The 24,315-nt window shown below is 47.1% G+C and overlaps 9 protein-coding genes across 12 annotated transcripts; 4 read left to right on the forward strand and 5 right to left on the reverse strand.

The window, feature by feature from the left end:
• Nucleotides 1-566: 566 nt before the first annotated feature.
• BDCG_01568 (uncharacterized protein) lies at nucleotides 567-4,861 on the reverse strand. The gene is made up of 4 exons (XM_045417085.1): nucleotides 2,114-4,861; nucleotides 1,705-1,886; nucleotides 1,410-1,539; nucleotides 567-1,275 (listed from the first exon to the last, which is right to left on the reverse strand). Exons 1-4 carry the CDS (start codon nucleotides 2,180-2,182, stop codon nucleotides 1,117-1,119), a joined length of 540 nt encoding a protein of 179 aa, XP_045273996.1. The 5' UTR covers nucleotides 2,183-4,861; the 3' UTR covers nucleotides 567-1,116.
• On the forward strand, nucleotides 2,871-4,394 carry BDCG_01569. Of its 2 annotated transcripts, XM_045417087.1 has the most exons (3): nucleotides 2,871-2,969; nucleotides 3,063-3,585; nucleotides 3,659-4,394. In XM_045417087.1, the coding sequence occupies exons 2-3, from the start codon at nucleotides 3,081-3,083 to the stop codon at nucleotides 4,111-4,113; spliced, it is 960 nt and encodes a 319-aa protein (XP_045279649.1). In that variant the 5' UTR covers nucleotides 2,871-2,969; nucleotides 3,063-3,080; the 3' UTR covers nucleotides 4,114-4,394. The 2 variants fall into 2 exon arrangements, with proteins under 2 accessions (XP_045279649.1, XP_045279648.1); XM_045417086.1 differs by having other exon boundaries at nucleotides 2,871-3,585.
• A 191-nt stretch (nucleotides 4,862-5,052) lies between the features above and the next one.
• BDCG_01570 (uncharacterized protein) lies at nucleotides 5,053-7,797 on the forward strand. Its single transcript, XM_045417088.1, has 2 exons — nucleotides 5,053-5,805; nucleotides 5,938-7,797. The coding sequence occupies exons 1-2, from the start codon at nucleotides 5,362-5,364 to the stop codon at nucleotides 6,337-6,339; spliced, it is 846 nt and encodes a 281-aa protein (XP_045273997.1). The 5' UTR covers nucleotides 5,053-5,361; the 3' UTR covers nucleotides 6,340-7,797.
• Nucleotides 5,204-9,659, reverse strand: BDCG_01572. 3 transcript variants are annotated; one of them, XM_045417091.1, is made up of 4 exons: nucleotides 9,401-9,659; nucleotides 7,961-9,279; nucleotides 7,270-7,867; nucleotides 5,204-7,132 (listed from the first exon to the last, which is right to left on the reverse strand). In XM_045417091.1, exons 2-4 carry the CDS (start codon nucleotides 8,254-8,256, stop codon nucleotides 6,656-6,658), a joined length of 1,371 nt encoding a protein of 456 aa, XP_045279652.1. In that variant the 5' UTR covers nucleotides 8,257-9,279; nucleotides 9,401-9,659; the 3' UTR covers nucleotides 5,204-6,655. The 3 variants fall into 3 exon arrangements, with proteins under 3 accessions (XP_045279652.1, XP_045279650.1, XP_045279651.1); XM_045417089.1 differs by having other exon boundaries at nucleotides 7,961-8,286; nucleotides 8,410-9,659; XM_045417090.1 differs by having other exon boundaries at nucleotides 7,961-9,659.
• Nucleotides 9,660-9,661: 2 nt separating this feature from the next.
• On the reverse strand, nucleotides 9,662-11,764 carry BDCG_01573 (uncharacterized protein). The gene is made up of 4 exons (XM_045417092.1): nucleotides 11,667-11,764; nucleotides 11,251-11,602; nucleotides 11,020-11,183; nucleotides 9,662-10,964 (listed from the first exon to the last, which is right to left on the reverse strand). The coding sequence occupies exons 1-4, from the start codon at nucleotides 11,697-11,699 to the stop codon at nucleotides 10,089-10,091; spliced, it is 1,425 nt and encodes a 474-aa protein (XP_045273998.1). The 5' UTR covers nucleotides 11,700-11,764; the 3' UTR covers nucleotides 9,662-10,088.
• Nucleotides 11,765-11,928: 164 nt separating this feature from the next.
• On the forward strand, nucleotides 11,929-17,310 carry BDCG_01574 (zinc metallopeptidase). Its single transcript, XM_045417093.1, has 3 exons — nucleotides 11,929-12,517; nucleotides 12,570-13,981; nucleotides 14,558-17,310. Exons 1-2 carry the CDS (start codon nucleotides 12,237-12,239, stop codon nucleotides 13,519-13,521), a joined length of 1,233 nt encoding a protein of 410 aa, XP_045273999.1. The 5' UTR covers nucleotides 11,929-12,236; the 3' UTR covers nucleotides 13,522-13,981; nucleotides 14,558-17,310.
• Nucleotides 14,647-18,468, reverse strand: BDCG_01575 (WD domain-containing protein). The gene is made up of 3 exons (XM_045417094.1): nucleotides 17,970-18,468; nucleotides 17,648-17,902; nucleotides 14,647-17,584 (listed from the first exon to the last, which is right to left on the reverse strand). Exons 1-3 carry the CDS (start codon nucleotides 17,984-17,986, stop codon nucleotides 14,974-14,976), a joined length of 2,883 nt encoding a protein of 960 aa, XP_045274000.1. The 5' UTR covers nucleotides 17,987-18,468; the 3' UTR covers nucleotides 14,647-14,973.
• Nucleotides 17,952-20,208, forward strand: BDCG_01576 (actin like protein 2/3 complex, subunit 2). Its single transcript, XM_045417095.1, has 6 exons — nucleotides 17,952-18,295; nucleotides 18,404-18,932; nucleotides 18,998-19,130; nucleotides 19,201-19,301; nucleotides 19,361-19,409; nucleotides 19,480-20,208. Exons 1-6 carry the CDS (start codon nucleotides 18,234-18,236, stop codon nucleotides 19,557-19,559), a joined length of 954 nt encoding a protein of 317 aa, XP_045274001.1. The 5' UTR covers nucleotides 17,952-18,233; the 3' UTR covers nucleotides 19,560-20,208.
• Nucleotides 19,873-24,117, reverse strand: BDCG_01577 (aspartyl-tRNA synthetase). The gene is made up of 2 exons (XM_045417096.1): nucleotides 23,354-24,117; nucleotides 19,873-23,298 (listed from the first exon to the last, which is right to left on the reverse strand). Exon 2 carries the CDS (start codon nucleotides 23,182-23,184, stop codon nucleotides 20,269-20,271), a length of 2,916 nt encoding a protein of 971 aa, XP_045274002.1. The 5' UTR covers nucleotides 23,185-23,298; nucleotides 23,354-24,117; the 3' UTR covers nucleotides 19,873-20,268.
• Nucleotides 24,118-24,315: the final 198 nt, after the last annotated feature.

The raw sequence follows: 24,315 nt of genomic DNA on the forward strand, positions 1-24,315 counted from the left end.
ACTTTTTCTTCACAGTTCAGCAAATAACCACCGCGAGTGGGCGGCGATGGTCGTTCAAAGTATGATCTTCACTCTTGTACTCCGTACTCTGTACAGAGTAACTTGCTAGTGGAAACTGGGACGGACGACTTGGAATGTTGAAACACCAACATGGCCGGGTCGGGAAATATCAACAAATAAAAAAGAACACACTGCCATGACATTTCCCAACCCCTCGACAGCCACTGTGTTTCTTCTCGAGAGCAAGGTTCAGTGAGACCTTGCCCGCACCCTTGAAAAAAGAATTTCCCTTTTGCTGGAAGTGAAAATAATCAATAAACTATTAAGTATATAACAATAACCCCAAGATGGCAGATAGATACTCCTCAGTCATTGGCTTCCCTTCCCTGGTCTCTATCAACAATCCCTCCCAACCTCCAACAACTGCCTCAGCCGCCGCAGCATCACTGGATTGTTGTTCTTGAATGATGCCGGCGGTGACTAAACTACACGCCTTGGGGTAAGTTAGGCAGTTACTTTTATGTTGGTGGTTGTCAGAAATGAAAGGTTAATTATTATTGCAATTCCTGATAAAAGTACCCAACATATATATCTCCAGTTCCCCGCACGCAACTATCTGGGTACATTTGGACTGAGTCTTTGCATATGGATGTGCTCAACATATGCTGCTTTTCAATCTTGCAGAAGGGGTTGTCTGCAGGTACAGTGCAGTACAACGACAAATGACAAACGAGCTCTGTTAATTTTCCGAGAAGTTTAAATAAATGCTGTGTGCATCGGGCGCCATGCATGCGTACATCACTACGTCACACGTTCTTCAGCAGAACAAGTGCAACGAAGCTATATACACATGTTCCGACGCTCCAGGACCAATATCCTTGAATGTCTGTGTCTGAAAACCAAGACAATTTATTGAATACTAGCTATTGTGTCGAGCAAGAGAGAAATCCTCTTCATCATATGAGCGTGCGGCCCATACAACCTCTATTTCTTTCAGGACAATACCCTCGCTCTCAAGTGTTAGAGCGAGATACACCAACGATGTTTAAATGCGCGCGTTTGTCCACCTGCATGTATGCATCTACAGAAGTACCTAGCACATATTTTCCCCCCAAGTCATTTCGTTTTTTGCTCTTCCCTTAACTCACCATACGGCAACAATTTCATATTCCCCTCAACCCACGCCAAATTCGCTACAAGCTTCGTGATCCGCCACGGATTCCCTGCCCCTGAATCTCGGGATGATACCCGCTTCAATTCAAGGTCATATCGGCCCTGGTATGGGAGGGGAAAAAAAAGAGAGCATATGTCAGTGGCCGCGGCTCCGAAACAAAAATAAAGCTAGCGAAGAAAATAAAAATAGAAAAGAGGCAGTTTAAATAGAAACTGATTCGCCCCCAGGTACTCACCCCGTTGGAGACAAGTGGTCCACCATCAGCATCTTTCTTGACCAGCGTCACGGCACCGTTGCAAGTGGCAAAGGCCGTTCGGGGTTCAACCGTTTCTGTTCCTGGTTGGGGAAGGGTGATGAGTATAGCACTGCGATATAGACAAAAAATGACAACATCCAAGTGCAATGTCGTTAGCAAGGAGTATAAATATCTAGATCGCCCATATCGCCCATATCTCCCTCCCCCCGCCCTCACTCATGCTTTTACATTTCTTGAAAATAAACAAAACAAAAAAATATAAAAACGCGCGCACCTTGGAATATGCTGCGCCGCATCCACCTTATCCATGAGCTGTTTCCAATTCGTGGCTATCTCCCTCGCCGTCGTCTGCGTCGGTTCGACGCCGAAACATTTCGAATAGTCGATGATGAGATCGGTTGGGATGAACACTTCGTCGGCGAGCTTGTCCCATTGACGTGTGTCGACGTAATAACTCTGTTTTTTTTTTCTCATGTTCGGGGTTTATATTTTATTAGCCCTTGGCCTATATGAGCATGGCGAGTGTTCATTCTAGCTTGCTCTCTCTCTCTCTCTCTCTCTCTCTCTCTCTGTCTCTCTCTCTCTCTCTCTCTCTCTTTCTGTCTCTCTCTCTCTTTCTTTATTTTTTCTCTCTTTCATAATAATCCGCCGCGCTCTGCTGGCTCTCGGGTGGGTTCACTTACCATCTTCGTGATGACATCGTGGATATTTGCCCTATCTAGGAGATAGTCGACGGCCGGATAGTTGGCCATGGCTTTGTCTTTCTTTCTTTTCCCTGTAGAGTAGCTGATGTCGAAATAGTCCTTCTGCAGACTCCAAAACGTAATTCTTTACGATATGTTTGTTCATTTAGGGGCGGAACCTACGGCGATTTTTATATGGAACAAAGATCTCACCTGGGACCTGGACCCTGACATTTACGATGTACGTGTATATCTGTGGTTTACTTCACAAGCCGCAGCTATCTCCTTTAGAAACCCTATCCACGTCCTGCTTTTCAATTTCAAAGTAATCACCATCAACAGTAGTTAAAATACCGGAATGATTATCTCTCCGCGTTAAACCCGTGCATGTTGGATATTAAGTTCTTAACTTCTTTAAGTCCAGGGAATGTTGGCATCGTCCTTTTTTTTCGGATTTGAAAGAGCTCGGATTTAAGGGGGTTTGGCGCCGGATTTTAGCGAGACTTGAAAAAAAACGCAATCCAAGCTCACAAATTCTCTTTTTTTTTTACACAAATACTCGTGTTGTTAGGACTATTAGGAGCTATAATAGAGGTTTGACAGGGTGGGTTGCTTTGATGATAGAGTTGCATACATTGTGCCATCGTAATTGGGCTGCGTGGGTCAATTAGGGGTGTGACGTACATGTACATATCGCGCAAGCATAAATACTATCAGATGCCCAGGTCGTTTTGAGAAGTTTAAACATCAGGCTAACCGGCAGCAGCACGAGAACCATTGAGCCCAATGACCCCGTCATAGCCGTTGCAAATTAAAGAATAAGAGCACCAACAAGCGGGGAGTCTACCAGCTACTCGTGCGTACAGCGTCACCATCCCCCTAGAACCTACATCATAGGTCTGAAAAACCCATACAAAAAACAATTTATATATAGATATATATATCATAGACCAAAAATCAATATAACATGACAATCCTCCTCCTCGGCGGACGCGGCAAAACCACCCGTCGCCTCGCCTCCATCCTCTCCACCTGCGCCCCAGAGGTCCCTTTCCTTGTCGCATCCCGCACCAGCTCCCCATCAAGCCCGTACAAACATGTCAAGTTCGACTGGTTCGATGAATCTACCTGGGCACAGCCGTTTAATGCGGTCTCGACATCAGCATCAGCATCAGCAGTCAGGACCGAATTCCAATACAGTTCCAGCCCCATCACGGGAGTATACATCGTCGGCCCGCCCATTCTGGACATGGTCCCACTGATGAAAAGGTTCATCGATTTCGCAAGGGGGAGGGGGGTGAGAAGATTTGTGTTGCTTAGTTCTAGCGTGCTTGAAAGGGGTGGGTTTGCGATGGGGCAGGTGCATGATTATTTGGCCGGTCTAGAGGAGAATGGAGTAAAGGAGGCGGAGGCGGAGGCGGAGGCGGAGGGCGGAATTGAGTGGGCAGCTCTGCGCCCGAGTTGGTTTATGGGTATGCAATTATCATATGCCCAATATTTGGAGATATATCCGACTGAACTGACCGGCATATGATATTATAACAGAAAACTTCTCAGAAGGCCAACATCTCCTATCTATCAAGGAGGAGAGCAAGATCTATTCCGCAACGGGGGAGGGGAGAGTCCCATTCGTCTCCGCAGAGGACATTGCACGAGTTGCGTTCCGCGCCTTAACGGATGCCCGTCCGCATAACACTGAACATCTCATCCTGGGCCCAGAGCTGTTGTCCTACGATGACTTGGCAGATATCCTGTCTTCCGTGCTCGGTAGGACGATCGCTCATGTTAAGCTTTCTGAAGCTGAATTGGCAGCCAGGATGGAATCAACTCTTGGGATACCGCAGGATTATGCGCAGATGTTGGCGGTTCTAGAGACAAATATTAAAAATGGGGAGGAGGATCGGATGAATGATGATGTTGAAAAAGTGACTGGGAAGGGCCCACGGAGGTTTAGGGACTTTTCTGAGGCGAGTTCAGGATGCTGGGTAAAAGACTCCTGAGGACATGTACATGTATCAATCTGGGACGGCCACTTTATGTAACTTCATCTGTATGGGGATGGCTGCGCAAGTAACAAAACATTATATGCGTTATGCAGAGCAAAGAAGGTTAATTCAACAAACCAGGGTTAGCTGGAGTTGTCCCTCGTTTATCCACGGTCGATTTGCTCCCAGGGTAGTTTTCTTTTAGTTTTTCCGCTGATATATTTGGCTTTCCGCTAACTTATTTGGCCCTAGTTGGTTCGTAGATATAGTTAATGATCATTTCTCGGAGATTCCGCAGCTTCGTCTTGTTAATTTCAAGGTGATCGTGTGAGCATTGTCGCCGTGCGTATGTTAACCACTCGGCCAACAAGACCAAAATAACAAGCTGCCCGAACACTTCTGCTTCCAGGTGACCCCAGGGGGTGGCTTATCATGTCCCTACGCAGTAGAAGACAAGTTAAAGGTCCAAGGATTTAGGCACGATACGATACTCTGTCCATTCGAAAATATCACTCTAGATTCTGCCCAGCAAGACTCAGGCTCGAAGATGATTGAATCCGCCTCGCTTGTGTCTGTGCCTACAATAATGTAACTAACTACACAGGTTCAGGTTAGAGGTCAAAATATCAAAATAGCATTTCTCAACAGGTTAGAGGTTCCTCCCCTCCCGCTATTAGCGTGCGGGGGGCTTAGCTCGTAACTTATAACTAACAATGCCAACTGCTCCGTAACTAGTTAGTTAACCCAGCTAGCAACAGCACTGACTGCATTGACAGGATTTTGAAGCCATATTTAAATATCGTACCAACCGTACCGTACCACAGCGATTTGATTGACAAAGCCCAATTGCCTCAACTTTGGGCCCCCGCTACCCCGTGGTTTAGACTTTTATTCTAACAAACTCAGTCCCATGATTTGCACTTTTAAGTTTCCCGCGCCGCACTGTATAAGTTATATAGTTTTTTCGGAGAGTTTACAACGGATTTTCAGTTTCCATGGTTCACCCGGCATCATGAGTCTGTTGAGAAGTGCCCAGCGCCATCTATTATAAGCCCGTATCATGCCGTGAATCCGTCATCCTCCGGTCGTTTGCGATCTCGTTTCTATATAAACTCGCCACGTAGTCGTAGTTGCTGCACCCGCACGGTTTAAGCCCAACGCTAGACTTACTGGAACTCGAGGGAAAGATCTAGATCTAGATCTAGATATATATATCTATATCTATATCTATATACACAGATACAACGGCTTTTGGCGCCCAGAATGCCGTCCATGAACGTTCTCATGGGGGCAGACCCCGCGAATGACCCACTCCACCACTTCGAAACTTCCTGGCTATTCTACCCACTCGTCTTCGGCATCCTACGCCTGACTATCTTCTTCTACTGCATCTTAACCGCCGTCATTTCATTCGCGGTGGAGGGCGCTAGCGGCCACGCGATCGATGATGCGCGATCCTTCAGCTATTTCACCTCCCTCTCCTTCCTAGGAGTTTTGGTATACTTCCTCGTTGCCGGCATCCATACGGTCCTTTATGCGCGCCAGGGACGATCCGTGCTGTTCGACAAGTGGCCCCGATGGCTGCGTGCCTTGCACAGCCTGCTATATACCACCATTGTGTGCTACCCGTTCGTGGTCGTGGCGATATATTGGTCTCTGCTGTATAAGGCAGGCTCAGTGCAGTCCCAACTCGGGGTGTGGGGAAATGTTAGTCCCATGTTCCCCCTTGCCCCTTACCCCCTTGCCCCACATCCCCGCCCCAGTCTATCTTTTTGTATTCATATATATATACTAGATATAATGCTGACAGGATATCTCTCCCCCTCCCCCAAATCCCAGATCTCCAAACACGTCCTACCAGCCATCTTCGCCGTGTTCGAAATCGTCTTCTCAACAGCACCTCCACCACCCCTCCTTCACTTCCCATTCCTGATCCTCCTCCTCCTCCTCTACCTAGGGGTCGCTTACATCACCCACGCCGCCGAAGGCTTCTGGGTATATCCATTCCTCAATCCCGGTCCCAACGGCAGCCGTATAGCCAATGTGGTAAAATACCTTTGTATCGTTGTTGCAGCCCTCCTTATCACCTTTGCCGTGGTCTGGGGCGCCAGTTGGGTTAGGAGGCGCCTGGTGGGCTTGAAGACGAAGTGGGCGAAGGGGGATGTTGGGGGTGGTGGGCAGGATGGTAGGGATGCTGAGATGGGCGAAAATGCCGAGGTGGTTTATGTTGAGAGGAAGTGATGGGTGTAAGCTGCGTGTTGATAGTTGCTTTTTTTCCCTTTTTTCCCCCCCTTTTTTCCCCCTAATTTATTGTATGTATTTAAGGCGGTACAGAAATTCTCTGTGGGAGGGAGTACGGGGTAAATATGGATGTATATATGCCTGTAATAATTACGTGTATTTAATTTTATATATATATATATATATATATATTCTCCGTACGGCCTGTATGCAAACTCTATAGTACTGTACATTAAGAATAAAGTCGTGAGAGGAATATTCGTTATTCAAAGAGCCACCAACACGGATTTGCAAAGGAGAAACAAGCAAGTCATTATCAAACTTTTGATAATGCATGCCCAGTGGTATCGGCAACTTTGAAACCCCAGGGCGGATGGAGAGGGTCCGTGCACTCACTACCACAAGCATCACAAATCCACCACCTCGGACCCCAAGACGACAACGCCCTCGAGCAGCCCTTGCACGCAAAATCGTCACGATACTGACTGTGCCTAAGTTTGCGTTCCATCTTGACTTTGCCGCGCTCATACCGTTGTTCCAGGCACTCAAAGATGAGAAACGGTTTGCAAGAACTACACACCAGGCGTTCGTTTTCGATACTATCGGGACTGAATCGGCCTCTTGAACCGTGATATTTACCTGCGAGTGTAATTTGCCGATCACAGCTCCTGCTGTTGAACCGTGGACGGGTGCAGATCTTTCTGAAGAAGCAGGTGGAACAATAGGGCTTGCAGGTTTCTTCATGGAGCAGGTCGAGTTGGGGTCGGGAAAAGCGCCTCACGTCTCCGCATGACTAGATTATGAGAGTGTGTTGTTAGATATGCCCAGATGAAAATGGTTGTGGGGTGATATTGGAAAAATTGAGTAGCGATGAGGAGGTACGGGAAAACGGGGCGCGAAATAATAGAAGGGCAGGGGATTTGGGCATACCCCGCATATTGGAAACTGGCATACAAAGCACCCAGTTTTTGTAGCGTTATCACAAGCATATATCCTAAGTATGCCTAGCCTGCCGCTAGAATGGCCATCTGGGAAAACCGTCTCGCGCATTTCCTTTGATGACAGGCTCAAGTTTACCAGGTCTTGATAATGCAAGTGTTGGGCGACAAGGGTCAGTATGTCAAGATGTAGAAACCTTGCCAGTGGAGCGCTTTCGCTTTTGGCTTTGGCCTGAACCATCATAGGCGCTGGAGGGGGCTGGTAGCGTTTGAAAAATGGAAACGATATAGGGTATTTCTGTAGCCGGTCCTGAATGGGTATAGCGACAAATTGGCTCATTTTGTTCATGTAGCGAGCACTAAATCGGCATCGTGAGAGTACGGAATTGGGCAACAAATCCAGTGCACTCCAGAAAGCCAGAAAGAGGGTTCCGCCGAAGCTATATGCCATGAAGAAGATAACTTTAATTGCGGAAAGGACAAAGGCCTCTTTTCGTTTCCTTTCGGGGGTCATACGCGATCGAACGCCAACAATTGAAAGAGCAAAGCTAACAATGATGTTGAAGAATGACACTAGAATATATATGACCCTATGTTCAAATTAATAACTGGAAAGCAAAAGACAATGGATATGTGTAAGTCAAACACTTTGACGGGGTGCAGGTGTATGTACATGTACATACAGAGATCCAATCCCAAACCTCCATTGGGATACAAAGTCCTTACAGATTTTATCAGATGGTACATTCATGTCAGGATCGTCCGGATAGGTATGAAGAGTTTCAAGAACGTGGAAGTAACTTTCGTTGCCGTTCATGGGAACCTGCCAGGTTTCTGCGATTCTGCAGGGCCCCAGGGAATGGGGAATATAGGTCGCCTGGCGCACCGTGGCGATAGCAAAGTAGACCATGATAACAGCATCAAACAGGCCGATTAATGTGACATAAAGGCTCGGAGCGAGCATGGTCGGTATCCACATGGCAAAGTTCCACCAGAATCCGATTTTGCTCTATACCAGAAAGGGGAGGGAGGGTCATAGAATTAGAAAGATAGTATCTACGGACAAAGCTGGCGCAAAATAAAACGGAAGAAGCAAGGAGAAGAGGAAAGTGGCAAGAAATATGGCACGAACCCATTTTGAAGCAAGATGGCTCAGGTAAAATGTATTTGGGTGGAAAGGCGGTTGCTGAACAATCGCAGCATGGTCCTTGACATAATTATAAGCAGTTGATGCCAATGACGTGTAGATACCCAATACTACATGTCCAGCGAATCGAAGGACGCCGGAGGGGATACCAGTGCCAACCACAAAGGCTCCATCATAATCAACCAGCATCGTCTTGAGTTCAACTTGAATAACAAAAATTTAAAGTCTTGAAGTATTCTTATCAAACTGACAGCGAAGCGCGGATGCAGGAGGTTCGCATGATGAGAGAATAGAAGTCAAGTATAAAGAGAAAAAAGCACAAACGGTGCAACAGGCGGGTGATAAATGGAGCGCAAGATAAAGCATGGTGAGACACGATGGCCTTATATTCTCTCCAACAATCAACGCTTGAGGAATTTTTCGCGATTCGTATTGCCTGCGGGAATCTGCCTCCAGCAGTTGGGAAACAGCCGAACGAGGCTCTGTAAAGCCGCTGCGGATGGGTCGACGCTGGGGTTAAAAGAAGCCCACTTGGCGCTCTCCAGTCCCGGCACAGCCCTCCCGTTAGCGGACTCTCAACTGCCACGGATCGAGTCCCTTTTTTACTATTATTATTGCCAAGGGATTCATGCGATTCATGCGATTCATGCGGCGATTGTCACTTGTTGGCAACCCAACCTGCAAGGCTGCCGAAGATGTGCCGTGTCGTGTTTGGAATTATATGCACAACGTCGGGATGTGATGTCATCAGGGTGTTTTGCCAATGTGTTGGCGCTTTTTATCCTCGAGATATATCCAGAGTAGTTATATAATCCATGGATGATATTTCAAGTCAAACATTCTGACTCATATATTCTGTGCTTTTGTGCATCATGTGAGCTTAAGAAAGCCAACCTTGGAAGGGAAGCGGTCACTCGCGTCTGCAAGGACAGGGACCTGTTGAACGTCGGTTGGGCAGAGTTGAGATAGCACTCACACCACACACGTCACACACATGCTGCAGTATGCTAGCTCCTTCAACAGCGAGCGATAATCGCCTGTAAAATATCAAATTTCATCCATCATAAGATGTGCAAGACGTTGTGGGTTGACTAGAATATGTTATCTAAATGGAGTGTGATAACTAGTCTCAACTGCCTCTGTTCCAGTGACAAATAGCGTGCTATCCTGCTTTCAGGCCGAAACTGGACATTCGTTCGATTTTGCCCGACCCAGAGGATGGCGGCTCGTAAAAGTATTTTTGCGCAAAATTCTTTGAACTTCAAATTTGAATTGGTAGATCTCAAGGCGGTAAATGTGGCGAGCCATATTATTGAGGGCTGAACAGGGTGGTTTCAATTTTTCAGCTTGGTGATCGTATCTCATTCATCTTGAGAATGTAAAGTGAGCTAGCTAACCAGGGGTTGCTGCTAATGATAAGCTTATAGGAAATAGACAAATGTTAAACCAATGCACTTTTGACAAGTTAATATAGATATGAATAGAGAAGAGATAAAATAGCCTATGAGGAAACCTGGTAACGATCATTGCAGAATTGCAAATTTGTCTGCCGAATACATGCGATGCCTCCCTCGAAACGCCGTCCATGGTATGTACATTTCCCGTAAAATAACCAAATCACAAACGAGGAGTATATGCACATTATATACGAATATATGGTTGCTTTAAGTGAGTTTCTCCCATCCCGTTTCACTGCTAGTCCCACTGCTATTGGCATCCCAATTTAGGTCTGCTAGTGGACCACTCTGTCCGGAACGGAGACCAAGCATCCATCCTACCAGTCCACTAGGAACTATATTCCCGACTATGGAGTAAATTCTGGACCCTTTACCAACATAAACAGTTGCCTGTTTCCGTTTACGCCTGCCCAGCCACGACTTGGAGGCTGGCGCGAGGGCGTCAAAGATAGCAAAATGCAGGTCTCTGGCCGGGCTACCATAAGCTGCACCAACTGATCTTCCAACTCTGGTATCGATACTGGACAGGTACGTCGATCCGTACATAGCCCGTTGCTGCGGCTGCCAGGTAAGGACCTCCGTTCCTGAATTTTGATTCTGGCCACTCCGGAACTGGCGGCCCAAATCAATATTCCCAAGTTTCAGTTCGATAACTTCGATGCCGTTGCCAGAGCTGTTGTGGGCTCGTTGTAAGAGTCGGAGTTCCTGTCGTAAGCTACTTGCAAACCCAGATAGACCTCGGGTTAATGTGACTTCGGGGGTTGCGAACGGTGCTGATAAGGAAGACTGTATCGAAGGCGAAAGCAAGACTATCGAACTGCTGTTACTCCTTAACGTAAGAAGTGGTAAGAGAAGCTGTGTTGTTAATATAGGATATAGAAGGCGAGTATTTATAGTGTCGACCCAATTTGACGCTGGAATTGTTGCGATAGGCCCTGTGGGAAATTTTGTAGGAGGTATGATTATAAGTCCGCTTAGCTGGCAAACATGTGGTGGTATTCCAGGCATCGGTGCCTGGGGTTGGGTGATTAAAGATTGAATTATGTGAAGAGAAGGATGGATTTCCGACGGCGTCGAGGGCGTCTATGTTTGGTTAATCCACATTCAACAGCATTTAAAGCCCAGGGCTATTCCTTACAGTTGTTAAGTCAAGCCACAGGGGCCGAATATCTTCCCGGCCCTCTGCTCGAACAGCACTTTCCTCTTCAGATGAAGCGACCGTAATGAAGACGATAAAGCCGCGACGTTCGAGATCGTTAGCAATAGACCTCGTCATAGGCTCGTGTGGAGAGCCCGCGATAACTATTTAAATCTTAGTACTGACCGACCGAGAAGAATTATTGCAAGCCTATCTAAGATGAATCCATACCAATGATCTCCTTACGAGCGCCATTGCCGGCTCTTCGCGCCTTTCTTTTCTTGGTGCTGAGCGTTTTGCTTCCATAGACCAGGAGAGCTCCAGTTCCAACAAATGCGACGATGGCTGCTGTCCAGGCGCGGTTTCTTGATACCCAGGTCTGAGCCCGATCTAGTATGGATTGTGGAGGGGGTGAAACCATTCGTTTCGCTGCTGATTTTCCAAGAGGCTTAACTGCCGGCGGCAGCCATGACTGGCGAGCCAACACATCTCGGACAGTTACTGCAAGGTGATCCACATGTTCATTTACAGAGTCTGCAACCTGAGACGAGTATTTTTTAACATCGTTCGGGATGGAAGCAAGCTGCGGATGGCAATAACATGTGTTAGCAGCGGTCACATGTCACTTGGAAGTGTCTAGCACTTACATAGCCAAAAAAGAACTCGTCGTCGCTTGTCATTATGAAAATGTGATAATTTTCTTCAAATGGCTTGAGGGATGGTTACTACTGTCAATAACTTGGCATGCAATTCTCTCCCAAGAAATCCTGGGTTTGATGATGTATTTGCTCCGTTATGCCAAATCAGACCGCTTTCGGAAAAAGGAAAAGCATTATTCCGAATCATCGGTCTTGGCGTCGTTCCACGTGATATCAATTCGAAATGATTCCATACTTCATCCAGCCCTGAGCCTTGTGAGGCGGAGCGGGATTCAAGTTGATAGGAGCGAACGGGGCCTGAGTGTTCTCTCGTTCATCTTCATCGTCGTGTGGCTATCTATATCTTAAAAACCACTTGTCATCCTTTGGTTATAAATCCTGGCAACTCGCATCACGACTCTCCTTGAAAGGTCATTATGCGCTTGCTGTTGACGTGTACCCCCTAGAGCATTATTTACAGACAAGTTCTCAAGCTAGAGAGGCGTTTTTCGGAGGCTGTACCTGAGTCTACTTGGTATAACCAAAATTTCTGTGATATCTTCCCAGTGAAACTGAGCCATGCGGGAATTCGATCCGTTGGTCTCTCAATTCGAGCATCTTAAACACAAACCACGTGAGGCTGAGGCCTTGATGACTCTGCGGAAAATTGCTTCGCTCGTCAAGCCAATAATGCGCCAGCGTGGATGGAGAGTCGGAACTCTTGCTGAATTTTACCCAGAGCGGAATCTGCTTGGTATAAATATAAATCACGGCGAGAAAATATGCCTCAGACTGAGGTACCCGTCAGATGATAAGCAATTTCTTCCCCTTGACCAAGTTCTCGATACTATGCTACATGAGTAAGTTATTAATGTCTGCACATGAGTATCTACTGGATTTTAACGTATTCAGGTTATGCCACATTGTTCACGGGCCCCACGACCAGCAGTTCCATGCCCTATGGAACCAACTTCGTGATGAACAGATGCAACTCTCTCTAAAAGGTTATACCGGGGAAGGTTTCTTGTCCGAAGGGAAGCGACTCGGTGGCCAAAGGATACCCCTGCACGAAGCTCGCCGTATTGCCCGGGTTGCAGCTGAGAAACGACGGACCCTCACAGCGGGTTCTGGGAGAAAAGTCGGAGGTACTCCTATTTTGCGAGGCACAGATATGCGACAAGTGATTGCAGATGCAGCCCAAAGACGAATAACAGTCACCAATGGGTGTGCTAGCGGAACCATTGAAGGGGAAAAATTGGCGGACGAGGCATCTAAAAATGGCTTCAGAACAAAAGCAGAGGAAGAAGATGCGAATGAACGAGCTATTATACAGGCGTACATTGAACTTATACAAGAGGAAGAAAAAGAGCAATATGGAAACTCCTATATTCCTCCAAACAACAGCCATCCTGCTGGACCCAACACTTCTCTTTCTCCTCCTCCCATCCCCCGAGATACCAAACCTAACACTGCTGTTCCACAGCAGCAAAATCCAACTACTAACCCCTTCATTGATCTGGCCGAAGACAGCGTCGCTGACCCAGAGGGTTGGACTTGCCCAGTGTGCACACTTATGAATCCAGCATCCTTCCTCTGCTGTGACGCGTGCACGTCAGAAAGACCACCATCAGTTAAGCCTTCAGTAACGCCTGAGAAGTTCGTGAAACGAGCCCGTAGTGAACCACAGCCTTCCCCTGGTAGCATAGCCCGGAAACCGCGAAACAGAGCTATACAGGCGCTTCTCTCGCTAGAAAAGAAAATTCCGGAAAAGCCCCTTGGTTGGGTTTGCCATTCCTGTGGCGCTTTCATGGAAACACAATGGTGGACTTGTTCTGCGTGTGGGAAGATGAAGCAATCATCATAGTGGCCGACTCTGATGTGGGGTTACGATAATGGTTTATGAATTATGGATCTCATTTTGAAATGAACTTTTTTTGCTTTAGCAAGTTCAGCATGGCGTACATGCATAGAGCTTCATCTTTTGGTTGGATATTGGCATTTACCTTTTTTGTTGTATATATATCTTCTCATTAATAATTTAGGGTCGATTCTCCTTTTTACTTTCGGTTTTTATATTTATTTATTTCGGGAGAAACTTGACGTATTGTCGTCCATCCGACCTGCCATTTGAATCCTACGGCATCCACATATTTGTCACGTGATTTTGGAATAAAACCGTACCAAATTTTTGCGAAGAACTTTGAACCTTCTCCAATTTCAAACTTCTTCCTCCATGCTCGCACTCAACAATTGTGGAAGAGTTTTCCCACACAAACGGCACAGTACTCCACCTAAGGCACATCTGTTGCTATCAGTGCTAATATGTGAGTAATACACCTTCCCCTATTCTTTTTTTCTGCAGTTTACACTGGCCCTATAAGCTTGCATTTCCCAACCTACCCACCAATTTTACATGATGAGATACAATCAAGAACCGAATATATTTTAGGAAGAGCCGGAAGAGGTATGACATGCCGTCACATCAAACCTCATTGGACGACAGTTGCACTACATTCCCAGCATTGGATCGAGATTTTCCCTCCTCTCTACCATTCCACTTTCAATTTTCATCGTCATATGTTTATTGAGACCGGGAGGAGGAGGAGGTTCAAAACTTTCGATTCTCTGCTGTGGGATGGCAGCTGAAGCCAGGTGGGGGACGGTTTTTAAAAATGTCGTCGGTGCTTAGAATGGTTCTACTGAGAAAAAGAGAAGCAAATGAAAATTTGTTATCGCACTGTGCCGTGGTGCTCTCCTTTGCCCTTGATCCTTCGCCGAAGGAGCTAGAGTTGGAATACCGCGGTGTTGTTGTGTGAAACCACTTTTTATTTGCAATTTTCAATACTGTTTATGCATTTGATTGTGGAATCATATGGCTAACATATTTGCTGCCAATTTAGGATTCAGGAACCCACTCTCCTTCCAGCGGACGTACTTTGCTGAGCGACTGTGGAAATCACAGTACTGCTTATATAGAGTGTGATTATGGGGCTACTCCTACAAGTGCTGTTGGCGTAATCCCGCCGAATCTCCATCGATGGGTTGTCCGTAATTCGTGAATCCAGTCTGATTATGTGGGAAGGCTGCTAGTTACGGTTGAAATCACCAGAATGATGAGATAAACTTATTCCGTACAAGAACCTTCCTTGCGTTAATTGAAATCTATTTAAACAAAATTCCTTTCAAAGAAAGCCTTTTTTAAAAAATTACTTCCCAAGAGACAAACAAGCCCCTTTCCAACTCCCAAAATATGTAGCCTGTGAATAAGACATTTGAAAGTCAATAGAGCAGAACGAACTCATGCGAATTCTACCCCTTATGAAACATTGACGAAATACCGCTTTTTGCTCCCTTTTTCCTGCTGCTCTTCCCTCTCCCACAGCTCCTCATCAATGTAATCCGAACGGCCACGTTCCCGGACCTGGTTGCCTATGAATTTGAGTGCTGCAATATTGAACCCCATTTCATCTTTCTGTCTGGCAAGGACACGTCGTAGGTTGCCTCGAATACCATCGAGCATCGGTCTCATCATCTTGCTCGCCACAATCTGGCGATGATGCGTTTTGAGCATGAAAAATAGGACGCGACAGGTCAGCGGGATTTCCCATCCGTTCTTTGCCCAGATATTCAGAAATGTGAAGAGGGCCGGTAATTTTGAAAAGGGAAGAACCAGGAGGGCATCTTGGAGTGCTGCTGCTGGAATTTTTCGTATGACTTGCAGGACATGACGTTCTGCGGCAATGTTACCCAGGGCTAGATAGACGGGATTGCGCGATGGCGGTGCTGCATTGGGATTGGATAATTTCAACTCCTTCCACTCTCTCATAAGCGCCAGGTCCTCAATGCCGAGATCGAGAGCCTCTACAATCTTCTCACCGGCCATGAGGGTTGTAACGGTCTGTTTGCCAGCAGCCACTGCCTCTGCTTTGTCCTGCCCTTCAGCATCCTCGTCCTGATCAAGCGAGGTTGCTAAAGTGCTGTCGTAGAGCTCTTCGAGTTCCTTCTCTCGTTCTTCTTCCAAGAATATTTGCTCATCAGTTTGCTCCCATACTCTGATACTTTTATCGTGGCTTGCACTGACGATGAATTCTCCAGAATGGCTGACAGCAAGCGACCATATCTCGCCATGGTGCCCTTCGAGTTTTTGAATTTGTTCGAATTTATCACCATCCCAATACTTTATCACCCGATCTTTGCTGGCACTGAAGAAGTGATGACCGTTGCCCTCATTATTATTCGGTATGAAAGCTACTGCCATGATACTGTCTTGATGAGCGAAGAACGCCTTGTGACAATCACCGAAATCCAGGCCCCATAGCCGAACGTTCTTGTCCGCAGAGCAGGTGACGATTAATTTGCTGTCGTATGAGATATCCATGTTAAGGACAGGAAGCTTGTGGCCATATAAGATCAAGAATAGTTTCAAAGTGTCAACGAAGAACACTTTGACGGTATTATCCAACAGTGCTACAGCGATGAGTCGCGCATCGGGAGAGAAGCGAATACTTAGGATATCGTCGTTCACTTTAAGTGTCCTCGTATGAACTAATTTAAGGCGAGGAGTCGTCCGTTTCGTACCTAGAATCTCTTCTTGTACGACCTTGAAATCCCAGAACTTAGCTGTCTTATCAGCACTTCCCGTAACCATAGATTTCCCATCAGGATGAACGTGTAGCGCCCATATGGGGCCTTCGTGCGCTTGTACTGTATCCAGCAAGGTAGATGAGGCAATGTCAAAGACTTCTAGCTCCCCATTCTTATTCCCCACTACCACGATTTTGTCTCCAGGTAGGAAGGCGGAGCATAATGAGTAACCACATTCCAAAGTTCGTAAGCAGGTCTGGGTTCGCACATTCCAGATCTTCAAACTACCATTCGAGGCGGATGAAAGCATCCTATCATCAGAGCTCAGGGCAAGCGATCGAATGTCCGTGCGGTGACCTGGCATATCAATCGATAATGCGCGGTTATATTCTGACTCCTCGCTCTCTTTCGATTTTCGCTTCTCCGCAGGGATCACACCGTACACTTCCAGTTGATTGTTGGTTGTTGCCGCAAGTAATCTGAGGCCTTTCCCACCCATCCAGTCCCCTGAACGAATTTTTCCACCTGTTCTGACGATAGTATACGACACAAAAACGTCAGATATTGGGGCGGCCGAGATAGACTGTGGTTTATCAGCATCTGCAGCATTTTCTAGCTCATTTCCAGCGCCTTGTTCACCAGCTTTTTCTCGCCTCCGTCTCCGTTTTCTTGCTAGGCTCTTTTGTACTTCAGTCTCTGTTCGTATCCTCCAGATCTCGATCGATTTTTCAGCGCCGTGGACTGCAATGTAATCCAACCTCGGATGGAAGCTGATACCGACTGTTCGGTCTTTGCCCTGTCGATATAAATTACCCCTATCCACAAGGATTTTGCGACCGTCTGTTGCCCCAGTCTCTTTCGCCACTTCATTCATCGCAGCAGCATCGATGGACCACACTCGAAGTTCGCCATCGTTCCCTCCAGTTATACATCCACTCTGGTCGGGTGAAAGCCCCAATGACCAACATTCCCCGTTGCTCTGCGCGACATGAGTTTCGATGCAGTGCTGAGACGAAAGGTCCCAGACTTTGATCAAGGAATCTTTTCCAGTGGTCAAGAGGAAGCGGTCCTGGTCAGTGTTACTTTGTATTTCAGTGTCACCGGCGCCCGAACCGTTCAAAAAGTTGACAGAGGTAATTTGATCCGTGTGACCCCGTAGTTTGACAATGCCAACCTCTGCGATCAAGTCCCATACTATAACGTCGGTGTCTTTGGAGCCACTCGCCAAGCGCACTCCCGCACTGTCGAATGCCAACTGGGTAATGGCGGTTTTATGGCCATTGAAAGATATCATAACCGTCGCTAGTCTCGAGTCCCATAGCCTGATTGTGCCATCCTCATACCTATTTACCACATGCTGTTAGAATCCCATTCATGGTATCTAGGAGAGACAATCCTATTCTTACCCAACCGCGAAAATATCTTTATCTGTTTTGCTTTGTGAGATAGCCGTGACCTGTGCGCTGCAATCCACATCCCTCCATTTGCTGAGCAATTCACCCTTTTTCAAATCCCAGCATATCACCTCCTCTCCTGCTCCAACAACTGCTCGTCCGGCACCCGTGTGTCGAGTTTCGGTGGAGACATCTTCGTCAGGTATCCAAACCGCATTCGACCAAGCCGCAGTAATAAGGCCAAAGGTTTTCGAAGGCTCGAATTTCCTGAAGGAATAATCAGTCATCCATAATCTATAAATAAGGTAGACATATACACAGATCTTGTACTCACAAATATGATTTGACCATTTTTTCCGCCTGGGTGCTCAAGCAAAAATTTGGAGCTCCCTCGACTTTTTCGCAGCCAGTTATTTTAGCGCGCGCAACAATAGGCGCCTAACTACGGTGGCCGCTACTGACCATTGCGGCAGTATCCTCCGCTCCACTTCGTAGTTGTTGCGGCGGTGCAGGCTGATGCGGCCAACATTTATCAAACAACTACTGGGAATATACATCTTTTCGCTTCACGCATTGACATGATCCCCGGTCCATCATCATGCTTCTCTTAGATTACCAAAATGTCCTTATCCAATCCCTCCTAACGGAGCGATTCTCTGGGTATGTTCCGACCCCTCTCCCCGCTCAACTACCATACATCGTCACCTCTCCCCTCATTACAAGCTATCCCACCCGATATTTACCAGTGCTAACATACTCCAACCATAGAGGCCCCCCCGTATCCATTGATCAAATCGTTTCTGATTTCGACGGCGTCACGTTCCATATTTCCACCCCAGAAACTAAATCCAAGATCCTCATCTCCATCTCCGTTAAATGTTTCCGCGAGCTGGTGCAGTACGGGGCGCAAAGTGTCCTCGAGCGGGAATATGGCCCATTCATCGTGCCTCCAGAGCCCGGCTATGATTTCTCCATTCTAGTTGATCTAGATAATCTCCCCGCGGAACCGGAAGGTAGAGAAGACTTGGTTAATCGGATCGCGCTCATGCGACGGAATGTGATGGCCGCACCTTTTGAGAAGGCATTCGATGAATTCTCAGAACTGCAGGAGGAGGCGGCGAGATACACTTCTGAATCAGCGCCCCAAGGTGTGGCGGAGGGAGGTGAGGTTATGTCAATCCATTATCGGGACCAGGAAGCGATATACATCAAGGCCAGCCACGATCGGGTTACCGTGATTTTCAGCACTATTTTCCGAGATGAGACAGACAGAATATTCGGCAAAGTGTTTTTGCAAGTATGTTTTCCGTCTCCTGATACCATATGCCATTGAGCAGAATATATTTCTTACCCGACTGTCAGGAATTCGTCGATGCAAGAAGACGAGCGATCCAAAACGCGCCTCAAGTTCTTTTCCGCAATGACCCTCCTCTCGAACTACAAGGCATACCGGAGGTAAAGGCCTCCGGAAGCGACGTCGGTTACATCACTTTCGGTACTTTGACTCCTTCGTGCTCTCCCATTCCCTCCGGTGCACCGGAAGCTGACTGTCCGTTTGAAAACAGTTCTCTTCCCTCGCCATCTTACACCCCAGCGACGTGGAGAGAATATCTCCCATATCCAGATCTTCCGCGACTATTTCCACTACCATATCAAAGCTTCGAAGGTAACTTTCATGGCCCGAACAATCCATCATTTTGTGTACCAACTAACATTTTTCGAAAGGCATATATCCACTCGAGGATGCGGAGACGAACCGCAGACTTCCTACAAGGTACGTGTCTGCCCTTTTTGGACTTTGGTACGTTCTAGCTTGACACACGAAATTAACTGTTAAACCATAGTTCTCAATCGTGCCCGACCCGAGAATGAGGAACGGGAGAGAAAGACTGCGAGTGGGAGGACATTCCGCGTACAGGGTTGAGAACTCGCTTAGGAGGAATAACGACAATGCCCGATTTTTCCTACCAACCTCTTTTATAGGTTAACCACAAGTTTCCAATGCTGAATTTTCATTCCCACTTTCGTATCACTTTCGTATCACTTTCTATCCCACTACCTTCTATTTGTTTGTATTCATCATATTCTGCATCCAGATGGCAAGTCCACCAAACGCGTAAGTTAATACTCCAGGGCCAGCTCGGTACAGATAACACCAGCGCTGTCCTCATTTGGAGAAGCCATCTCTTTCCAGAATTACTATTTGAAGGGTTGATTGAAATGTAATTAAAGTCTTGCCTTCACTAGTAATTTTGCTTCAGATGCATACACACCTAGATGTATTCTACTCTTGAGGAAACTAGCCCATGAAGCCAAACTGTAAACACATATTTATATATCTATGAATGGCAAAAATCCAATTGTTTGTAACATGTAATATCGCTATCATTTATGTGTATATCGAACAAAATCGTCTCTCGTCGCATTACCCACTTTCAGAGGATAATAAAAACAGAAAAGCGAAAACAAAAGGAAACAGAACAGAACTAATTAAAAAGTAAAATAATTAATCAAAAAGGGAACAGGAAAAGGAAAACGATATTATTACAAATTATAACCAAAATACCAATAGCAAGTATAACCAAAAAAATAGGCTCAAGGCTATGAAACCGTCATAACAAAAAGAAATCCATTCAGTCTTCAAAGAAATTCAAAATAGCCCTTATACCCTTGGAACCCATCCCATGGCGCGGGTAAGCAATGAAAAGCGGTTCCTCAAACGCACCCAACTTAGCCCTAAACTCCGTCTTGCGATTCAGCCCAAACTGCTTGGCAATGGCTTCATAGGTGGTCTGGAGCACCTTGCCCTTCGTGGACGACATGTTATGGCCCGGCGTGAGCGTCGAGGACGCGCCCGCGCCAAACGTGAGTGCCTTAATGCCAAACCTGGCCCCAGCCTGCACGACATGGGTGATCAGGTACTCGATGGTCCCGGACGGTGCGCCGGGGAAATCTAAGCTGTATTTGATCTGCATGCTGTTCGCACCTAGGCGGGCTAGGGCGACGAAGGCGCAAATCGTCCCTGTGCTGTCGGTGGCGTAGTAGTACTGGTAATCCCGCGGGCTGCGCCATGGCTTGATGTCCGACAGGTAGATCTGGGGGCCTTTGCGATTTGCCTGCCACTCCTTGATCCGCGCGTCGATCTTGGAGGTGATGTCTTCTGGAAGAGGTTTGTCGCTGGGGATGTGGTGGACCTTGACGCCCTCGCGCTCTGCCTGGCGGATCTTCTTGGCGATATCTGCGTCCGCGGCCGTTTGGTTGCGGGACGGATCGATGCGCGCTTCGCCGACGCAGGAGAGGGTGCGCCAGCCTAGCTTTTCGCCTAGGATTTCTTCGACCGGCATGGAGCAGAGGATCCAGATGGGTTTCAGGCGCGCTTCGGCCTTGAGCCAGCGGAGGAAGCGAATGGTTACTTTGGAGTACTGGCTCGGGTCACAGAGCGGGTCGCCCGGGATTATCGCGAAGCCGTGAGAGCTGGGGACGTATGCTACGGCGGCACCGGTCGGATGGTCGCGCCAGATTTTATATTTCATGTCGGGCCACGAAGTTGATGTTGCATCGCCGTAGTTGGCGATGAGTTCGTCCAAGGGTTGGAATTTCCGATCCTGATCGCCCCTGCCATCGCTTTGATACCCTTCCTTCTCCCATGGAGGTTCAAGAGTGGACGATTCCGGGTAGCGGAGGATGCGTGATGTATCTGGCATATCTTGAAAGCTCTTTGGGTCCCTGTGGAATAATGAGGCTAGGCGGATGTTTCCAAGTTTCAAGATCAGCATGATTAATCTTTCGAGGCCGATGCCCGCACCGGCGTGAGGGGGGGCTGCCCAACGGAAGCCTTCCATGTACTCCTCCATTGTCGCAGGGTTGATACCAACGTCCTTCATTCGTTTCTCGAGGATCTTCTCATCATGTATCCGCTGGCCGCCGGAGACGATCTCTTGGCCTCTGACAAAGATATCGAACGAATTGGTGAAGTCAGGGTTCTCGGGATCTTCCATGGCATAAAATGGCCTTGCGGCCTTGGGGAACTTATCCAATATGAAATAATCGGTGTGGTATTTCTCTTTTATCAATTCTCCCAATCGAATCTCATCACGCGTCCCCAAGTCTTCGTTTATTGGTAGTTCCTCACCATCTCGGCGCCATCCGCTCTCATTAAGAAGTTTTATTCCCTCCGTGAATGGTATAATTGGTGTCTCATCCAGCCAGACCAAGTCTTCATGAGGGAATTGATTTTTGATAATATTCACCTCTCTTCGATAGCGGCCATATATCCCTTTGAAGATCTCCTTGAGGACAGAATCGACAATCTCCAGCGCTTCGTGGTAATGTTCCTCTATCGCCATCTCGATATCCAGGCCAGTGTATTCCGTCAAGTGGCGATGGGTATTTGAGTTCTCAGCGCGGAATACTGCGCCAATCTCGTACACACGCTCGAAGTCGCTTGCAATAGCCATTTGCTTGGCGAGTTGTGGACTCTGCGCAAGGAAGGCTTCTCTTGTGAAATACTTGACTTCGAAAACGCTAGCACCAGACTCGGTGGCCGAACTCTGTAATTTCGGTGTATGAATCTCAATGAACCCCTGAGCATCCAACGAAGAACGGAACAAATTGCTGACTGCGCTCTGGATTCTGAATATGGATTGGGAGGTGTCGGTTCGCAGATCTAGGATTCGATTGGAAAGACGGGTCCGGTCCAGCACGTGGTTTCGCCGTCCGTCACTACTAACGTCTTTGCTCGGGAGTTCTGCTTCGTAAACGCTGAACGGGATTTGGTCCTGTCTGTGAACAATTACGTGAAGCCCCTGGATATCGATCTCCACATCATGGATGGTGGTTCCCGTAACAGGGACTTTGGACTTGGTTAGCACGCCTTTAACCTTGACAATTGACCCTACTCGGATATGTTCAGCCCATTGGATCATAAGAGTCGATATCGCCCCGGGTTTCTCTGCCAGCACGCCCTGTATAGTGGTGATTTGTTGCCTGAGAATGATGAAAACTAGCTTCGATGACATATTACGGATATGATGCACCCGCGCGCGGAACGTGACCTCCTGACCGATCGAGTCTGGTGTGACATTGTCAAACTTGAGTAGATCCTCCCGTAGACGCTGCCTGGACTGCATCAGCGGCAAATCTCCATAGCGGGCTTTCATCTCGTGGGGTTCTTCTCGCGCAGCCTGCGCATCGCGCTCCCGCTTGCGTGTTCGCGATTGCTCGCTCATCTCCCCGCTCAATCGCGACCTGGATTCTCGCTTCAGTTTCCGCGACTGGCGATTCTGTTGTTTCTTGCTTAGGAGGTCGCTATCATCGCTAGGTAAATCTTCACTGGAGGATGCGATATCCCTGTCGAGGAAGAAGTTTGCGAAGCTTTTAAGAGGAGAGGTGGAGGACTCGTTATCCGACGATGGTCTCGCGGTCTCCTTTAACTTTGTAAGAGCCGTTTTGATAGTCATGTTGAGGGATGAATTCCTTCGATGCCTTCGGCGGTGCGATTTTGCTGCTCGCGGTGAAATAACTGGGACTCCCGGATCCAACACCGGCATGTTGAATTTTCTTTCAATCAAAAGTTCTAGGGCAAAAAAAAAAAATGAAAAGAACAACGAAAAGTAAAAAACTAGGAAGCCGCTACGTAACTCCCCCTAGTTTTCTTGTTTTGACTAGAATACCAGTTAGTTAGCATGTGGACGAGGAAGGCAGATCAGGAAAATATACCTGGGAAGAGTTAACGCAACGGTTATAGTAGAGATAATCGCCGGCTTTTTATATTGGGGCAATTAAGTTTTGAAGAATGAAAAAGACTGGGGTGACTTTCATAGATATATATATAATATATTTTAATCAGTAGTATAAGGCAGGTTCAATAGGAGAAAGGAAATCAACGGAAGCAGCAATCCCGGCGTCATTTCTAAGCAATGTATGCTATCCGGGCACAAGCGGACTTGATTAGTAGAGTAACTAACTAACTACCTGACCAAGAACGGGAACGAGGAAGTCAAGTCAATACGAGAGAAGTTTGAGAATCCTCATCCGAGTCGTCTCGTGGTGGATGTTTCGTCCCCCGGCTTTGATTGCATCATAAGCAGCGGATTGCCCGAAATCAGTCGTCATAAGCATATCTGCGCTAAAATTTCCGGGTTCCCCCCCCCCCCCCCCCCCCCCCCGGGCCGCCACCCCGGACGAAAAAAAAGAAGTAAAACTGGATGTTGAGATGTTAGGGGCTTTTTTCTTTAACGTGAAGTCATTGGTAGAGTAACTAGTTAACTACTTAAGACGCCGGTTGTCGATCATGATCATGCAGTCACATGTCCCACATTCTATAAACCACTCGAACTGGTTTGAGTTTACATAGTACTCTCTCTGTATAGTTCGGAATTTCTGGACGGAGGGCAACATTCAAACTATTTCATCTCATTTATAAAAAAAAACACACCTACAACTCCTATTCACACTCTTCACACAAGGTAATTGGGGTGACTTTGGAAGGCCGGTTGAAGACCTAGATGCGATGTAGGGGCTGACAATTATTAAGTTAGTTACGTTGGTGATGTCATGATTACAAATTGATGGCCGGCAATCAACAATTTTTGTCGGCGTTATTGACATTTTTGACATTTGCTGCAATTATAATAATTAGTAGTTACTCCGTACAAGAGTATTATCATTGTTATTCGAAG

The sequence above is a fragment of the Blastomyces dermatitidis genome, assembly GCF_000003525.1.
Source record: "Blastomyces dermatitidis ER-3 genomic scaffold supercont1.2, whole genome shotgun sequence".
Lineage (NCBI taxonomy): Eukaryota > Fungi > Ascomycota > Eurotiomycetes > Onygenales > Ajellomycetaceae > Blastomyces > Blastomyces dermatitidis.

Excerpts from the sequence above, each read along its gene's own strand:
- BDCG_01572 (XM_045417089.1), bottom strand. The coding sequence starts at position 8,613 with ATGCTGGTTGATTATGATGGAGCCTTTGTGGTTGGCACTGGTATCCCC. Across the intron at positions 8,287-8,409 it reads GCCATCTTGCTTCAAAATGG|AGCAAAATCGGATTCTGGTG; the intron begins GTTCGTGCCATA and ends TTTCTGGTATAG. Across the intron at positions 7,133-7,269 it reads GCCAGTTTCCAATATGCGGG|TCATGCGGAGACGTGAGGCG; the intron begins GTATGCCCAAAT and ends CTCATAATCTAG.
- BDCG_01574 (XM_045417093.1), top strand. The coding sequence starts at position 12,237 with ATGCGGGAATTCGATCCGTTGGTCTCTCAATTCGAGCATCTTAAACAC. Across the intron at positions 12,518-12,569 it reads CTCGATACTATGCTACATGA|GTTATGCCACATTGTTCACG; the intron begins GTAAGTTATTAA and ends TAACGTATTCAG.
- BDCG_01570 (XM_045417088.1), top strand. The coding sequence starts at position 5,362 with ATGCCGTCCATGAACGTTCTCATGGGGGCAGACCCCGCGAATGACCCA. Across the intron at positions 5,806-5,937 it reads AACTCGGGGTGTGGGGAAAT|ATCTCCAAACACGTCCTACC; the intron begins GTTAGTCCCATG and ends CCCAAATCCCAG.
- BDCG_01577 (XM_045417096.1), bottom strand. The coding sequence starts at position 23,184 with ATGCCGGTGTTGGATCCGGGAGTCCCAGTTATTTCACCGCGAGCAGCA.
- BDCG_01568 (XM_045417085.1), bottom strand. The coding sequence starts at position 2,182 with ATGGCCAACTATCCGGCCGTCGACTATCTCCTAGATAGGGCAAATATC. Across the intron at positions 1,540-1,704 it reads GCGGCGCAGCATATTCCAAG|TGCTATACTCATCACCCTTC; the intron begins GTGCGCGCGTTT and ends TCTATATCGCAG. Across the intron at positions 1,276-1,409 it reads GACCACTTGTCTCCAACGGG|GGCCGATATGACCTTGAATT; the intron begins GTGAGTACCTGG and ends CTCCCATACCAG.
- BDCG_01573 (XM_045417092.1), bottom strand. The coding sequence starts at position 11,699 with ATGACAAGCGACGACGAGTTCTTTTTTGGCTAT. Across the intron at positions 11,603-11,666 it reads ACGAGTTCTTTTTTGGCTAT|CTTGCTTCCATCCCGAACGA; the intron begins GTAAGTGCTAGA and ends TGCCATCCGCAG. Across the intron at positions 11,184-11,250 it reads CGCTCGTAAGGAGATCATTG|TTATCGCGGGCTCTCCACAC; the intron begins GTATGGATTCAT and ends AGATTTAAATAG.
- BDCG_01569 (XM_045417086.1), top strand. The coding sequence starts at position 3,081 with ATGACAATCCTCCTCCTCGGCGGACGCGGCAAAACCACCCGTCGCCTC. Across the intron at positions 3,586-3,658 it reads GCGCCCGAGTTGGTTTATGG|AAAACTTCTCAGAAGGCCAA; the intron begins GTATGCAATTAT and ends ATATTATAACAG.
- BDCG_01576 (XM_045417095.1), top strand. The coding sequence starts at position 18,234 with ATGCTTCTCTTAGATTACCAAAATGTCCTTATCCAATCCCTCCTAACG. Across the intron at positions 19,131-19,200 it reads CGTCGGTTACATCACTTTCG|TTCTCTTCCCTCGCCATCTT; the intron begins GTACTTTGACTC and ends GTTTGAAAACAG. Across the intron at positions 19,302-19,360 it reads ACCATATCAAAGCTTCGAAG|GCATATATCCACTCGAGGAT; the intron begins GTAACTTTCATG and ends ATTTTTCGAAAG.
- BDCG_01575 (XM_045417094.1), bottom strand. Across the intron at positions 17,585-17,647 it reads AAAGATATTTTCGCGGTTGG|GTATGAGGATGGCACAATCA; the intron begins GTAAGAATAGGA and ends TGTGGTAAATAG.